Source organism: Triturus cristatus, chromosome 1_1, assembly GCF_964204655.1.
Source record: "Triturus cristatus chromosome 1_1, aTriCri1.1, whole genome shotgun sequence".
NCBI classification, from domain to species: Eukaryota; Metazoa; Chordata; class Amphibia; order Caudata; family Salamandridae; genus Triturus; species Triturus cristatus.
Window position 1 is genome coordinate 116,041,434 of NC_140579.1, and position 17,001 is coordinate 116,058,434.

General features: G+C 50.3%; 1 protein-coding gene across 1 annotated transcript in view; it reads right to left on the reverse strand.

Annotated features, from left to right (window-relative positions):
* LOC146869711 (uncharacterized) overlaps nt 1-17,001 on the reverse strand; it is a 340,761-nt gene that overhangs the window by 83,504 nt on the left and 240,256 nt on the right. Inside the window, exon 13 of the mRNA XM_085612911.1 lies at nt 2,102-2,185. Coding sequence (XP_085469037.1) covers nt 2,102-2,185 — 84 coding nt within the window. The remainder of the gene's footprint in view (nt 1-2,101; nt 2,186-17,001) is intronic.

Below are 17,001 nucleotides of genomic sequence, written 5' to 3' on the forward strand. Positions count from 1 at the left end.
TGCTGACCGAAACTCGCAGTGGAGGAGGCCCAACAATAGGCATCCTGTCACAGGAAAGTGTGGTTACCTCCCAGACAGGGTTTAGTGTATTAGGGCTGGGTGGGTGCACTCCTAGAGTGCTTTGAAGTCCTGCACTAGGAGAGCAGTGGGCTCCTCTGTGCATATGCCAGCTCAAACCGGTTCAGGGGCTACCAGCCCCTGCTCTGACGCGAAACTGGACAAAGGGAAGTGGGTGTAGCCACCCACTCCCCTGACCCTCCCATAGGTGGGGTCATAGAGCTAGTCCCTCCCTTCCTTCTAGTATAAGTTAGGGAACCCTTGCCATTGCAAACTAGATATCCCTGGACGACGCTCTGAAGAAGAATCCTGGACCGTCGATGTTCCACTACCTCTGGAAGACTGAAGAATCTCCCTTGGAGTCAAGGAGTGACTCCCCTGCTTGGCAGGCACCAAACCTTTAAATCAACGGTCGCAAACTTTCCCGCTCCCGCCGGAGTCCAAAGTCCCTGCAGCCCTGGAAGTATATTTGCTGACTTCTCCAAGGCCATCGTGAGTCCCCAGCGACGCTGAGGCAAGTGGACCCCACGAGAGATGAGGAACCGCAATACCTGGGTACCGGGCACTATTTTCGAGTGCAACCCCGTCACGACGTTCTACGAACTTGTGCATTGGACCACATGTGGTCCAAGCCTCCAGCAGGATTTCCACCAAAGATCAGAGGCCTACCTCGTCTCGAGTGACCGTGGGCTCCTGGTGAGTGAATCCTCCCGAGGTGTCTTCGAGATCCCTTGCCGGTTGGCGTGTGGGTCCCCAGAAGACTTATCTGCAGAACCAAAGGGCTCCCCTGGCTCCCATTGAAAACGACGCCGCGACCGGACACCAAAAGACACCTATTCACCCGGCTTCCCTGGGTGAGGTACCTCCAGCACTACGGTGCTCCTGTGTGAGTTGGCTCTATAACTACTTACTCTGTAAGTGACTTGCTTGTAGACTCTCCCGAAGTATCCTAAAACTATAAAATTCCAACCGCGACTTGCTCCATTAAAGTCAATTGGCATCCGCGGCTGGGTTCTCACACTGCATGCGTCTCCCGTGGGTCCTTTACTTACCTGCCTTGGGTAGATTAGTGAGGCCCCAGCGCTTCTGAAGGCCCTAGGCTTTGTCCCCTCGCAAGTCGATATTCCTAAGTCTCTTTTTTAGTATATGGTCTGGTACGCCCCTAGGGACCCAGCTTTATTTGTGCTTAACTTGTTGTGAAATGTTGATTTGTGCATATGTCCTTGACTTCTAATCTCAAAGAGATTAGTAGAGTCTGTCTAGTAATAAATACATATATCTTTTATATATATACCTGTTTGGTGTCCTTTCATTTAGTGATTCAAGAGATTATAAGGTAAAACAAGCTACCACAAGAGTCGATTTGTACTGGTGCAAGGTGGCCACTTTAACTAGTGACCAACATATATCAGGCCAACTTCTCACAGCCATTAAGCCACATTTTGTCTTGATGTAACAGGATGCATCACGCTGTGTAATTCATGACTAACACAGACAGACCCACATGTTGGAATGAGTAACTCCCACACTCTTGAACACTCTTGAGTTGCACACACTAGGCCTGGGCGGTAATTTCCATTCCACTCGCAGAATTTGCGGAATTTGGGTAACTTCTTGGAATATAGGGGAGGATTTTCTTTATCATCCTGAGAATGTAGAAAGGATTATTAATGCATAATTGAGAACTTCACCTGTGATCTTAAGTGGGCTTGAGATGTTTAAAATCAACATTAACCATAAAACCATGTCAGTCTCAACTGGAATTAAGGAAGACAGCTTTATAGTTAAACTGCTTGTTCGTGCTTTCAAAATGCGTGTTCGCGAAGTGTTTCTCCCCGAGCACGCAAACAGCGTTCGCGAACAGGAAAAAAGCATTGCGAACAGGCGGAACAAGCAATTCCGCGTGTTCGCTAAAATTTTGTGTGCTCCTGGAGATTTTTTACCGTTTTGCAAAGCTTTACGTAGTGCGACTACACAAATTACACCCACCCTTAGCACACACGGAAGTTGAATACGTTTGACAAACACACTTTGAGAATCTCACCTGTGCAAGGAGAACAGACTGTTGCATCCCTGATGCATCTCCCCAAGTAATAGTCTTGGCAGGAGCACGGACAAGGGTAGGTCGCTGGGGAGATAGAGGCAGACAAGTAAAGTCAGGAGGGTTGGTGCGGAGAGAGACCACAGAGTTACACAACATACACAGCTCGCAGCGCACTTTGAGACAGCTGGTTGGAGAGGCTACTGTGTGTGAGCAAGTTATGGAGGTAATCAACACATTAAAAGGGGTGGGACCCTCACCTAGCACTGAGATGAGTATCATAGGATGGGTTGCGAGAAAGGGGGCCACTTGCATCACCTGCCAACTTGCATCACAGTGCTGTGTCTGTTAATTTATACAGTGCTGCCTCCATGACGGCATCTCAATGTTATAATCGCACAGATCACAGCAACACAAAATACATCACACTGGTTGCCAATAGCACTTAAACCTGTTGACTAGCGCTGGGTCCATCTGATCTTTCAATGTATGATTGAAACGCTCAACTAACCCGTTGCTCGTGGGATGGTACAATAACATGCATGTGTGTGAGTTATGCCATACTCACATTGAAACCTCTTCATTTCCGTCTCGGAGACAAATCATATGCCATTCTCTGTTGCGATCTTATTTGACTAATCTTTGTAAAAACTCTATTACAATACACGTTTCGATACTGTTCACAAACAACTTCAGGCCAATAAGACATGTAATCTATTATGTTATGTTATGTTATGGTATGTTATGTTATGTTGTGTTATGATATTTTATGTTATGTTATGTTAAAGTGACTTTTTGAGTGCACGAATACCTGAAGATGCCTTGGCGCTGGTTCTACTGAGTATGGTCAGAGAAATGAGTAGGGATTAATTCCTAAATAACCAGGTTTTCAGTTCTGGCCTAAAGGCTAGCAAGTTTGGCAAAGATTTGCTGTAGAGGGGGAGAAGATTCCAGATTTTCCCGTGCAGGATACAAAACGTTTTCCACCTCAGTTAGACCATCTGAACCTGGGGACCACTAGTTTTTTGCTCCAGAGGAGTGAAGATACTGCTAGGTTTGCACCATTTGAAGTTTTGTTTAGAGTTGTCAGGACCATAGTCATGTAACACCCTATAAGCAATCCACAGAGCCCTAAATGTGATTCAGTACCTTGCTGGGAGCAAATGCAAATTATAAATGGCTTAAGAGGCTGATTTGAACTTTGGGATCCCTGATAGCAGTTGTGACGCAGCATTTTGTAAGGTTTGAAGTTTCCTAAGATGTTGTTCTTCCATATTTAGATATAGACCATTGCAGTAATCTATCATGGAAAGAACCAGGGCCGTTAACACTGTCTTTTCTGCATCACTTAGTATATAGGGGAGGATTTTTTTTATCATTCTGAGCATGTAGAAAGGATTATTAATGCACACTTGAGAACTTCACCTGTGATCTTAAGTGGGCTTGAGATGTTTAAAATCAACATTAACAATAAAAACATGTCAGTCTCAACTGGAATTAAGGAGGACAACTTCATAGTTTAACTTTCATCTCTCAAAGCACATCTTTCGTAGCCACACAAAAAATCAGTTTTGTCGATGCCAGGCCACCAAAAGTCTTCTCTAACCCTATGTTTCATTGCACGTATTCCTAAATATCCTATGTCGCTCAACTCAGGTATTTTTTTCCTCAAACCAGAAGGTGTGACCGACTGCTCAATTCTACGCAATAAACATCAATTTAAACTCTACATGCATGTAGGGAACCAACTCTGCATTCACAATTATTTAATCTCTTTCCACCCCTTTGCTATCCATCTCTCAGCCTGATATAGAACTGATCCTGATCAAGGGCATCTCTCCGTTCTCCATCTGAAATAGCCCCCGGAATGCTTGCATCTGGCTTGTGGTACACATCATAATCTCTTTATCGTTGACATTATCATTCTCACCAACAATCAGGATTCTAGACAAATAGATTGTGACTATGTTCCTTTTTCCCGGAGCATACTCTATCCAATTGTGATATTCTTGCAAGCGATACGCTTAGGTTTAGCCCTTCCACCTCCCTTAGTGCTGAACAAATCCACCAGAGATATGTGGTCTGTATGCAGCACAACCGGGACACTCCTCACAAATGTCCTGAAATGCTCCGTACTCCACCACAACCCCATCGCTTCCTTCTCAAAAGTAGAGTCAGTCAACTCAAAACCTCACAATAGCTTAGAAGCGAATTGTATTATTTCTTCTCTCCCATCCTCCCTTTTGTGCATAAACACAGCCCCAACACCATCATTACTGGCATCAGATGATGATTGCATCATATGGTTTAAAATGATACAATGGAGCGTGCCCAAAATATCAGATTCGATTTTCTCTACATCACATTTGCACTGTGTACTCCAAGATACGCATTCCCTTAGTTGCATAAACTCCTCTGAAGTAGTGTTTCTTGGGTGAAATGTGGGCCATACGTTGAATGATATTAGAGTAAAACTAAATATAATTTCAACTGCTCCTTGTTATTTTTAGGAGAAGGAGCATCATCAATAGACTTCAGAATATTCATTTTAAGTTTTACACGCTTTGCACTTACATGGTGTCCCAATCAATCCATTCCACTTGCCTCAAACTTTCATTTCCTCTGATTGAAATGTCAGACCTTTCTCATTCAACACAGTCAAAACTTTGGTCAGCCTCTCATCCTGCTCACCTACATTACTCCAAACACCAAAGTGTCATTATGGAACTATAGAACGCCTTTCTGACCTTGAAACATCATCTTGATAAGTCTTTGAAAATTTGAGGATGCTGATGTTAACTGAAAGGTATATGTTTATAACAAAACACACCCTCAGTTGTGATGAAAAAGTTGAGACGTTTGGAATCATCTGTCAAAACTGTCGAGTGATAACTTGTGGGCATTTCAATACTTGCAAAAACAACTACTTCTTCAATGTGCACATCATCTGATTGAAATCGGGGAGTAGTTCATGATCCATCCAAATATTGTTTTTTTAAGTTGTGTAAATCTATACACAACCTGAATGTTTGGTCCCTTTTAGGAGCAAGAATTATTAGGGCTAACTATTCAGATCCTTCTATGGATTCTATAATCTCAAGATCACACAAATGGTCTAATTATTTCTGTAATTCAGCCCTCAAACAAAGTGGTACCTTGCAAACTTTCATGAACTACAGGTATTGCATTGTCTTTTTGTACTATTTTCTGTTGGAATCAACACAGCTTGCCAAGTGTTTTGTTAAACACATGAGGAAACTTTTGAATTCACTGCCCACACTAAAGTGCCTTTCGTACTGTCCTGGTGAAAGAATGAGGCATTAACCTCTTCGAGTTGACACTGGAAGCACCTGTTTATGACCTCTGCGGTTGTGCCAACAATGCCCCCTTGCCTGTCTGGGGAAAGCCACAAGACACATGGACCTTGTGATTGGGAGAAAATATTTGGTGTGGAAGTCTTGGTGGGCACACTCGAGGCTTTAATTATAAGTGTCACTACAGAGGAGAATGCCGCTGAAAAAGACAACCAAGAATTTGGTGGCAATTATTTTTAATTCTTATCAAAGAAGTGCAGAAATTTTACCCCTGATGAATTCAGGAGTAGAATCTCTTGCTAATGTTGCAATGATGCTAGCAAAATCAGACTTGATAGGACTTTTAAGAATGATCTGCGAGAATAGATTGAGCATGACTCAGTGCAGCAACTGACAGACCTTTTTCCTGAACTTAATAACAAAATCACAAAGCTTTGCAGTGACATTGACTCTGTTGTGAGCTTGCTACAGCGACCACTATGTTTTCTCCCCTATGTTAGCCTAGCTGCACTTTGTAGGCCACTTTTACTTTACAAACGCTTGTTTTGTGCCACACTGTTATTTTACAAATAAGCTGCACATGTTTTGTTATTTAGCTCTTCTGCTGGGATTAAATCGGAACATTTCATACAAGGTCATAGAATACTGTGCCCTGTTATTCTCTGTGGTCAGACACTAATACCTCCTCATAATAGGGAAATCCAGCTGCTGTTTTTGAATAGGCAATTCTTATCGTATAAGCTGGGACTTGTCGTTTTGAAAACAAAGTGGAGGAATTCTCTCAAAGCAAAGGTCCATTGCAGAGAGAGCTGGGCATCTGAGACATAGAACAGCTGCTTATGTAAGCCAGGTAGTGAGTTTGCCACTAATCACAGAGATCACTAATATATCACTGTGCTCCTGTAGTGAGGGTAGGTTTGGGCAGATCTGTCATTCAATATGACAGCGTTTTTTATTGTGTGTAGTCTATTGATCGTGCTAATCACATTGTGCACCTGCATATGTTTTCTAATTGCAGTGCAGTTGCTTCATGATTGAGCACGATAGTTTCAATAAACAGTGTAAACATACTTTTTGTCTCTTTTTATTTACTGTGGACATGCATGAAAGTGATGACCTGCTACCGCGATCCCTGAGAGTGTCTAGAGTCTTGTTTTCCTTTTTTTTTTTTTTATATATTTTATTTTTTAATAGTGGCACATAAATAAATTCGTATTCAAATAATTGTTCCGAGAGATTCAGTGGAAAACTAAACAAAGGAATGCAAATGTATACATTTTGTGCTATCGTTCTTCTTGTGTATACAAGCCATTTCTTTTTTTTTCCAAGTACAGTATTACTCTTTTTGAATGGTGATTATTACATTGGAGGATAAAAAAAAACAATAAAGGAAGCAGAAAAGAGATAGAGAAACCACCTCAGCATGCTATAGCCACATTTTTTTTATATACAGAATTTCAATTCACTATTATTTCAAAGGTCCCCAGCCTCCTCCTTCCACCGATAAATTGGAGCCCATATTGTTTTACCCAGCTTTTTGGCCTTTCGACCTTATCTTTCATAAATTCTAGGCCTGGGCGAAGCACTACGCTACGCTCGCGTAGTTTGCGAAGTTCGCGCTACTTCGCGCTACGCGAACTGCACGTAGCACAGTGCGAACACGCGTAGCGTAGTGTTGCGTAGTGCTGCGGTCATTTTTTGCTTGCTCGCGGTCCTCAACGTCAAGTTGGCGACCGCGAGCAAGCAAAATGACATCCTGGCGAGACTTTTTCCTTGTTCGCGATCGCGAGCATTGAAAATAAACCTCCCGGCGAGATTCCCAACGCGAGAAGGTCAGGTTTCTCATTGCGAGGGGTCGCGTATGCTCGCGACCGCTCGCGATGAGAAACTACCAGTTCGCGTTGAGAAAGCTGCAGCTCGAGTAAAAATCTACTCGAGCAGCAGAAAACTACAGCTCGCACTGTGCAAGATGCCATTTTCAATGATTGCACAGTGCCGGTTGCTTGTCCGCACTGTGCAATCATTGAAAACAACATCTTGCACAGTGCGAACATGTTACTTCGCAGTTCGCGAAGTGCTACGCGTAGCTCGCGTAGTGCGAACTTCACTTTGCGTAGCTTCGCGAAGTGCTACTTCGCGAACTACGCCCACCCTTAATAAATTCCTTTCTCCAGGTTGAAAGTGAAGAGAAGCCGTGCAAGCCATTGTGAAAAAGATGGAGCCACCGGGTCTAGCCAGGTTGTAGCAATACAGATCTTAACCACTGCCATTGCCAAAAAAATAAAGTATGGTTGTGCACCATCAGATCCTGTGCTACTGACCCCCAGTAACACTTCCGGAGTTAAGACCACATTGACCTTCTGGGTTAGCTCTCAAAACTGTTCTATGCTTTTACTAACAGTGTCCAGCTGTGGACAAGTTGAAAACATGTGTACCACATCTGCCCAAGCAGTGTTACATCGTGGACAACTAACGCCTACAGACCCACCCCATTTTGCTATTTCATCAGGTGTATAATACAAGTCTAAAATCGTTTTGAAGTGCTGCGCCTGTAACTTTGATGAACAGAGTATACTATGTCCTTTATCTAACGAATCAAGAAAACCTGATACTTTTATCCCGAGCCTTTGATGCCATTTTTCCGCCTGTCTCTCTAGATCGCTTGGCTGCGTGGTGATCAACTCCCTGTAAATTCTGCTAATAGTACATCCAGCTTCATTCCTCAGATTATCAATCGTGGTGTTCCTGCCTAGCCCATTTGGACCCCGTTTTCTTCTCCAGATTACCACAAACCTGCAGGTATTTAAAAAAATCCCTCCTCTCTACCCCATATCTATCCTGTAACTCTGAGAATGGCCTGAGTCCAACTACATTGACTAAGTCCCCCACTATACCGACCCCTAAATCTTTCCATCGTTTCATTATTTAATCATGAAAACCGTTAATAATACTGAGTTTTTATACAAGGGGGTATACTAGTATATAGACATGAACTTCATGGCCCGTCTTGTCTTGCCATATGCCCATACAAATCTATTTACCAAGCCATCCAACTTTTTAAACCATGCAGTCTCAAATATCAACGGTATTGATCTAAAAAGAAATAAAACTTTAGGTAAAAAAATTATTTCCCCCACATTGGAGAAACCTATCAATGATAGATGAAGATTATTCAACCGGGCAAAATCATGTCATCCTTTATAGATGGCCGGGGCAAGATTCAGCTCGACAATTTCCCCAGTATTGGATGAGATATTCACTCCTAAATACATTGCCGATTGCACAACGCGAGGGTCGTTCAGCCTAAGATATTCATTAATTACGATTTGGGTTTTATGCTGATTAAGAGAGTACCCTGATATTTTCCCGAAAAACCAGTGTTTCTTTCGCGATTTCATCCAGAGCTGATTCTGGTATTGATGTCAAAACCGCTAAGTCGTTTGCATAGCCCAAGATCTTGGTATCCATTCCACAGCTACTTATAGGCTTTATCCTGGGGTTAGCTTCGATTCTGCGATTCAAGGGGTCAAAATAGCATGCAAATAATAGCGGAGAACATGGGCAGCCCTGCCTAGTCCCCCTTTTTACCTTGAATTCCTCTGTTTGTCCGCCAGCCAATACCAGTCTGGCTATGGGAGCTGCATATAATACACGTAAAGCTTTTATAAAACCCATACCTACCTCCAGTTGTTCGAGGACCGCCCACAGAAAGTCCCAGGAGACCCTATCAAATGCTTTCTTTGCATCCAAAAGATTAAGTGCCATAGGGTCTCCTGAGACTGATGCTGCGTCGAAGAGCGTGATGACTCTTCTAACGTGATCTGTAGTGCCCCTCCCAGGTATGAATCCGTGTTGTCTAGGCGAGATAACTCGACCAAGGACAGGACTCAAGCGATTTGCTAGGACCTTTGAGTATATTTTAGTATCCGTGTTCATCAGCGTGATCGGCCGATAAGAACCTGGCTCTGTGGCTGGCTTTCCCTTTGTCAAAAATACCACTATATTGGCTTGGGCCCAGGATTCAGGGGGTGGGTCCCCCGCTTGTACCCCACAGATCATGTTTGAGAAATATACCCCGAGAACGGACCAGAACATTTTTATAAAACTTGAGTGGAATTTGGTCTGGGCCTGCAGCCTTCCCAGCTGCAAGCTCACTGAGTGCTTTAAATATTTAATCAAACAAAAAAGCGGTGGCTAGAGATTCTCGATCTTCCGAGGAGAATTCCTCCAGACTACTAGCGTCTAGATACTCCTTGATTACATCTTCGACAATATCCTCCCTAGTTTCCTCGGAATCATATAGTTTCATATAGAACCTACAAAATTCCTTTCGGATTCCCTGAGCTGTCACCACTAAGGTCCCATGCTCATTCTTTATTGATATTATCTCATTCTGTACATTCTTCTGTCTAGTTCGGATTGCTAATATGCGCCCAGATCGCTCGCTACACTCATAGCATTCCTCCTTTCGTGTCAAATATTTCTCAGTGATCTTAGCTACCACCATATCCCCAATTGCTGCTTTAGTTTTTTTTTTTGTTGAAACATTTTTTATTGTTTCCCAACTCAACAAGGCAACAATCAACTCACCATCCCCACCCGTCCAGGAAATACCACACATGTATCAGCATCCCCGACTCTCCTGAAGACGGCTCAACCTTCCCACCCGGTCCCCTACCCCCCTCCCCCACACCCTGTCGGTGTGCCCCCGTCTCCTACCCCGTTCCCTCTTTCGACGTGCCCCCCCTCCCTAGTCAATAAAATACAGGAGCCCAGCCTCTCCCTAAACCAACAGAACCTTCCAGCTAGCCCAGCCAAAAGTGTAGGCAGTCAGAGCCCACCGTCTCGCCTCTTCTACTCCCCGCTCCCCACTACCTCCTGCCGGTCAGACCCGCTCTCCTCAGCCCCAGCCTCGGACATCAACCCCTGAAGTTCTACCACCAACGCTTCCCATGCCCGGGCCGTCGCCAGCGCCTTTTCGTCATCTCTCCGGAGGGCCAGTTGCACCCGGAGCGTGCCCTCGGCCCCCGCCCAACGCGCCAACGCCGATCTCCAGCGCAGGAAGTTAGGTCCCCCCCGGGATTTCCAGTGCAGAGTCAGTTCCCTCTTGGCCATTATCAACCCCAGATCATAAAATTTGCTAGTAACCTTCGTGCGGCGAGTGTGGGGGAACCAAAGCAACAAACAGGTCCCCATATCCGGGGCAATGGAGCGATCAGTTACCTGGTTCAAGCAATCCACCACTGCTTCCCAGTAGTCACCCAACTGCGTACAGGACCAAAACATGTGTCGAAAGTCCGCACCGTCCACCCCGCACCGCAGACACTGAGAGTGCGCTCCCCCGAAATATCGCAGTATCTTGGCCGGCGTCAGGTATGCCCTGTGTAACGTAAAAAACTGGACTAACTGGAACCGGGCATTCCTCGTTCCCTTCCAGGCCCTCCGCACCAGCGTGGACCACGTGGACTCAGGGATCTCTTTTCCAAGGTCCGCTTCCCACTTTTCCCTCAGAGCGCCCAGGGGGAGGAGTCTCTCCGTCGACAGCCGGCGATAGAGGCAAGTGATGGCCTTAGCCGTCCCCGCCGCCATCACTACATATTGGCAACCCGCGGCAGTCGGCGGTTCCGAAAGTCCCATGTTCCAATGCCTCTGGAGGCTCGCCACCAGGGCCGCATGAAGCAGGAAGTCACCCCGCGGGAGCCCATAAGAGTCCTGCAAGTCCTGGAAAGGTAGCAGTACTCCCTCTCTAAATAAGTCCCCCACCATCTGTACCCCCAGTTCCTCCCAGACCGCTAACCCCGACCAATCTCCCCCATGCGGGAACGCCGTACACATCCCCAGGGGGATCTCCGGGGCATAGGGGTGGACTATGGCGGCCCTCCTCTGGCATCTGTTCCAGCATAACCGGAGGGTACGTTCCTCCAAGGTGAGCTGGGCGAGGTCTAATCTCTGGTGGAGGACTATAAAGGCCAGCACATGGCGCGGTATTAGTCTGCCCTGAGGGCCTTCCGGGCCCCTGTACTCCCTGGCCACCGCCTGCGTGAGCCATTGGAGCTGGGCCGCCAAGTAGTACCACTCAAAATCCGGTGCCGCCAAGCCCCCCTCTGCCCTTGGCCGCCGCAAGGTGGTCAGCGCCACTCGACGCCTTCCCGAGCCCCAAATGAAGCCCGTGGCTAATACCCGCAGCCTCGCGAAAAACGACGCCGGGATCCATATAGGAAGGGTGCGAAAATAGTAAAGAAGCCGTGGCAGCGCCACCATTTTCAGCAGCGCCACCCTCCCAGCACACGAGAGTGGGAGCGTACTCCAAAACGCCATGCTACCCCGTAGGCCTCGAAGTGCCCTACCAACATTCCCCTCCAGCAAATCAGTCTGGGTATGGTAAATGTTAACGCCCAGATAACGGAGACAGCTGCTTTCCCATCGGATATGGCCCAACGCCTGCGGGGGCCGTCCCCCCTGCGACAACGGGAACAAACACGTCTTACCCCAGTTGACCTTAAGCCCATACAGCCGACCAAACTCCTCCAAGAGGGCAACCGCTCCTTCCAGCGCTCTCTCCGCATCCGCCAAGAACATCAGCAGATCATCTGCATATAGGGAGATATAGTGCGTATCCTCCCGCAGGGAAACTCCCACATAAGCACCCCCTCGTCGGGCATGAGCCGCCAACGGTTCGATGGCCAGAGCAAACAACAGGGGGGAGAGGGAACACCCCTGCCTTGTCTCCCTCCGTACACGGTAGGAGGCCGATATGGTGACCCCCGTCTTCACTCGGGCCGTAGCATCGCTATAAAGCAACGTGGTCCAGCGTACGAAGTCCTCCCCCAAGCCGAACTCCCGCAGCACTCGGTATAAATAAGGCCATTCCACACTATCGAAGGCCTTTTCTATGTCGACCGACAGCGTGCAGGCCTCCGGGAAGACTTCCCGGTCCATTTCCATCACTCGCAACAACCGTCGCACAGAAGTGGCCGTGCTGCGTCGAGGAATAAAGCCCGCCTGATCCGGGTGGATTAAGGCGGTCATATGACTCAAAAGGCGCGACGCCAGTATCTTACTCAATATTTTGTAGTCCACCGTCAACATGGAGAGCGGCCGATACTCCGTGCGCGCGTCGGCCTCCCCTCCGGGCTTTAATAAGGGTATCACAATCGCCTCTCGAGCAGAGGCGGGCAAGCACCCACGCCGCCAGGCCTCGCTGTATAGGACCTGCAGCTGCGGCGCTAACAGATCCGGAAACGCCGCAAAGAACTCGACAGGCAACCCATCCGCCCCCGGGGTTTTCCGACGGGCCATGTGCCTAATCGCCGCACGAATCTCGCCCAACTATATGGCACCACCGAGATCCTTCCCAATCTCCGGGTCCAGTCGAGGAAGGCGGGCCTCCAGTAAGAAGCCCGCTAGGCCTTCAGGCTCCCCCTCCATAGTGCTATCGTACAGCCCAGCGTAATATCTGGCAAACCGCTGATTTATCCCCTTCTGGGAATAAACCGGGGCACCCCCCGCTTCAACCAGGGAAAGTATCGGTTCCCCCCGGGCCGCCGGGTTCGCCAACCACGCCAGAAGGGATCCCACCTTATCCCGTTCCGCGTGCGCTCGCATTAGGTAGCTTTTATGGTCAAAACAGCGGAGCTTCTCCACCTGCACCGCCACACCCTCACGTGCCTCGGCAACAGCAGCCAACTCACCGTGCCCCGCCTGATGCGCCCGTTCAGCCGCCCGCAGCAGGGCCTCCGCCCCATCAACCTCCTTCAATAAAGTCTTCCGTACTCCGGCTGTGGACGATATACAAACCCCCCAAACAACCGCCTTAAACGCGTCCCATTCCGTCGCCCGGCTTACCGTCGTACCCGAGTTCCGCTCAAAATATTGTTTTATGCAGTCACTAACCTCAGCCCGGAAGACCGGGTCCTCCAGAAGCAGGGGGTTAAGACGCCACGTGGGAATAACTTGCCGCTGCCTGGACCACTGCAGCACCCCCATACAGGGGTTATGGTCCGAGAGAGTTTTAGCTAGATATTCACTATGCCGCATCAGCGATTGGACGTCCGGGGAACACAGTATACCATCCAATCGGACATACAGCTCATGAGGGGCAGAATAGAAGGAGTAATCCCTGTCCAGCGGGTGATGAGTACGCCAAGTGTCTACCAGCCCCCAAGTAGCCTGCCAGCTACGTCGACTATTGGCCACCCGAGGCACCACCGACTGCGCCAGGGGTGGGTGGGACCTATCCAGCTCCACATCAGTCACCGAGTTAAAATCCCCCCCAACACCACCGGCCCCGTCAGATACGCCGCCAACTGCCCCGACAGCCTGGAGAAGAACGCAGCCTGGTCCATATTAGGGGCATATACACTGCACATGCTCAAGTCCCTCCCGTCCAGCCGCCCCTGCACTGCCACAAACCTGCCCTCTGGGTCTACCAACGTCATCAAGGGTTGAAAAGGGACACCTGCTCTCACCCAGATCAGAGCCCCCCGGGCAAACCTCGAGAAGGTGGTATAGTACAATTGACCCCGCCAGCGCCTCTGCAATGCCTTCCCCTCCTCTCTGTCTAAGTGGGTCTCTTGAAGGAAGGCTACCTGAACCCCTCTCCGCACTCAGTAGGCGTGGATTTTATGTCTCTTCACCATAGAGGTGAGCCCCCCCACGTTCCAAGTCACAATTCTCAATTCAGGGGGGGTCCCCATCCCATCGCCGAACCAACCATCCCTTCCCACCCCTCCAAGGCACACTGACAACCCCCTGGAACCCCAGAACACCCCAACTCCCCGATTCCCCACCCTTCCCCAGAACAGGTTCTAAACCACAGTCACCCATCCAAATACTACCCCAAACAGAAACCAAACACTCTGGTAGCCACCAGATTCTCACTATGTCCGTGAGGTTGAGGTGGTGGCTCTACGCCTGACGGGTTTGACGGCAGTCCTCCCCAGAGCATCCACGCCCTGAATCCGCCAATCCTCCCCCAGCGTCCCACTCCCTGCAGGCTCCCCCGCCCCCACCCCCAGGACCCCTCAATAATCACCAGCCGTGGACCCCATCAGGCACCGGTCCCTCCCCGAGCCCCACCAAGCCCGGTCCAGCCTCCCTCTCCCCACGTACCCGGTCCTCCCTGCCCATGTCCCTCAGTTCATGGCCCGAGCACTCCCCAAACCTTCAAGCGTCCAACAGTTCATCTGCCGTCCCCGGGGTAACATCCGGCAGCACCTCCGCTTCGTCGATAGCACCGTCCGAGTGGGAGTCCTCTGTGCCCTTCCTGGAGCCCGAATCCTCGCTGGGCTGGGAGGCCGTAGCCCCGGAAATCACAGAGACCGCCCGCAGTGCAGCTCGCCTCTCCAGAGCCGTCTGGGACGCACCCGGTGATCGGGCCCCCGCTGTCCTCACCTTGTTGCGTCTGTTGCGATGGGCCTTCGTCGGGGTACCCTGCGGCCCCTCCCCAGCAGCATGCGCCGCCGCTCGGGTCCGGGCTGACTCCAGCCAACTCCAGGGTGCCGCAGGGTCAGTGAAGAAGGAAGTCGCCCCATCCATCACAACTCGGAGGCGGGCCGGGAACAACAAAGAGTATTGCAGCCCCTCTTCCCACAGCGCCCTCTTCACCGCCTGGAATGAGGTACGTCTGTGTTGGACCTCCATGGGGTAATCCGGGTAAATAGAAACCCGAGCGTTCTCCACCTGGTAGGGTCCCGAAGTTCTGGCCCTCTGAAGGATGATATCCCGGTCCTTGTAATGCAGCAGGCGGGCCACCACCAGCCGGGGCGGGCGGCCCGGGTCCGGGCGACGGGCCGGAACCCTATGCGCCCTCTCCAAGGTGAAAAACCGCGTAAGTCCCTCGGGCGCCACCACCTCCTGTAGCCAGGTCTCCAGATAGGTTAGCATATCTCCCCCTTCAATCTTTTCAGGCAGCCCGACTACGCGAATGTTATTGCGGCGGTTGCGCCCTTCAGCATCCTCGGCCCTCTTTTCCAGAGTCACCACCCGCCGTAGGAGATCCGCTGTCTGACCCTCCAATACCTTCTGTGCTGGTTCTACCAGGTCCATCCTGTCCTCCGTGGTCTTGACCCTGTCCACCAGCTTCCTGTGGTCCGCCCGGAGCAGCCCCAGATCCGAGGACACCTGAGCGATATCAGTTTGCAGCGCCGTTTTCGTGTCCGCTATGGCCTGCAGGATTTGGTCGAGCTGTCGCTGCTGCAGGCCCGCCGCAGAGTCGGCGCTGGTGCCGCCCGTGCGGCCACCGGTAGAGTCTCCCGCCGACTCCGCTGGGTTCCCCCCCAGCTTGAGTCGCGGTTTGCCCATTCTTCCAGCCAGGCAGCTCGTCAGGGAGGCCCTCCCCAATCGGCCTTCAGGCCCGCTCACCAAATCTGCGGGAAGTGCGCCCCCTCGCCGGCCTCAGGGACCTGCTCCCCCTTGCCTCCGGACAACAAGGGCTCCGGCGCCCTCCTGCCTCTCACTGGGCGCCCTGACGGGAGCGGCCCCCATCACTCTCCAAAGCCGTCATCGCCGCTGTGGCTGGGAGCACCGTCCGACCCCCACCGCTATCCTCCGGGGAACTCTGGGGCTGTCGCACCAAGGTGGGCACCATCCAACAGCCAGGCCCTCGAGTCCGCTACCTGTGGCCAGCCAAGCCACCACCTTCGAGGAGTTCGCAGCGCCGGTCACCCACCTCGCTTGTCCACCAAACACGCGGGGTCCCACTGCTTCCACTCTAGCTCCAGGCCCTCCGCTCCCGGCACAAGCCCAGCGCCGTCCACTGTGTCGCCGCCTCACCGCAGTGCGGCCACCGCCGCTAGCTCAGAGTGTTGCAGGGTTCCCTGTCCCGGGCTCCGCATAGAAGGCGGACTCTGCAGTGTTCCACCGATCGTTAGGGCTAGACCGGCACTTCCGGTGCCCACAGCCGATTCAGCCTCACTTCCGGCCAGCTCCTCAGGCACTGTGGGCCGCTGCCGCCCGTCCCTTCACAGGCCGCCCAACATGGCCGACGGCCGCCCGCCTCCGTCGTGTCGCCGGCACCGTGCCAGCCCGCTGCGCCGCGCTCCACCCCGCCCGACTGCTCCAGGGGTCCCGAGTTGGCAGGGGAAGCCCTCCGGGAGCTTCAGATCGCCGGGGGGACACTCGTTGCAGGATTAATGGCTGGGCAGGATGCGGAGCTCGTCGCTCACGCGTCCATGCCCGTCGGCTGCCAAGCCACGCCCCCTTGCTGCTTTAGTTAAGGCAAGTTTATTCAGTATACCCTCTATGCTGCCTAAAGACTCTATTGACCTAACTAAATCCTCTTTCCCTTCCCTTAATCCCTGGTATAATTCATTTAACTGTTGATGTTTATTTCTAGAGCGGCGTAGGCTAAAGCTTAGTGTCTCTCCACGGATACCTGCCTTGAAAGCATCCCACACACTACCTGTTCGAGCGCTTCCTCTATTATATCACAGGAATTCTTCTATCCATTTTTTCATAAGGATGATGTACCCTTCGTCCACTAACAGTCCCCTTTCAAAAGTCCAATTCTGTTGTGCCCTCTCGCCCCTAGTCTGTAATCTCCAACACTAGAGGACTGTGATCTGACATTATTCGGGGAAATTTGTCAAC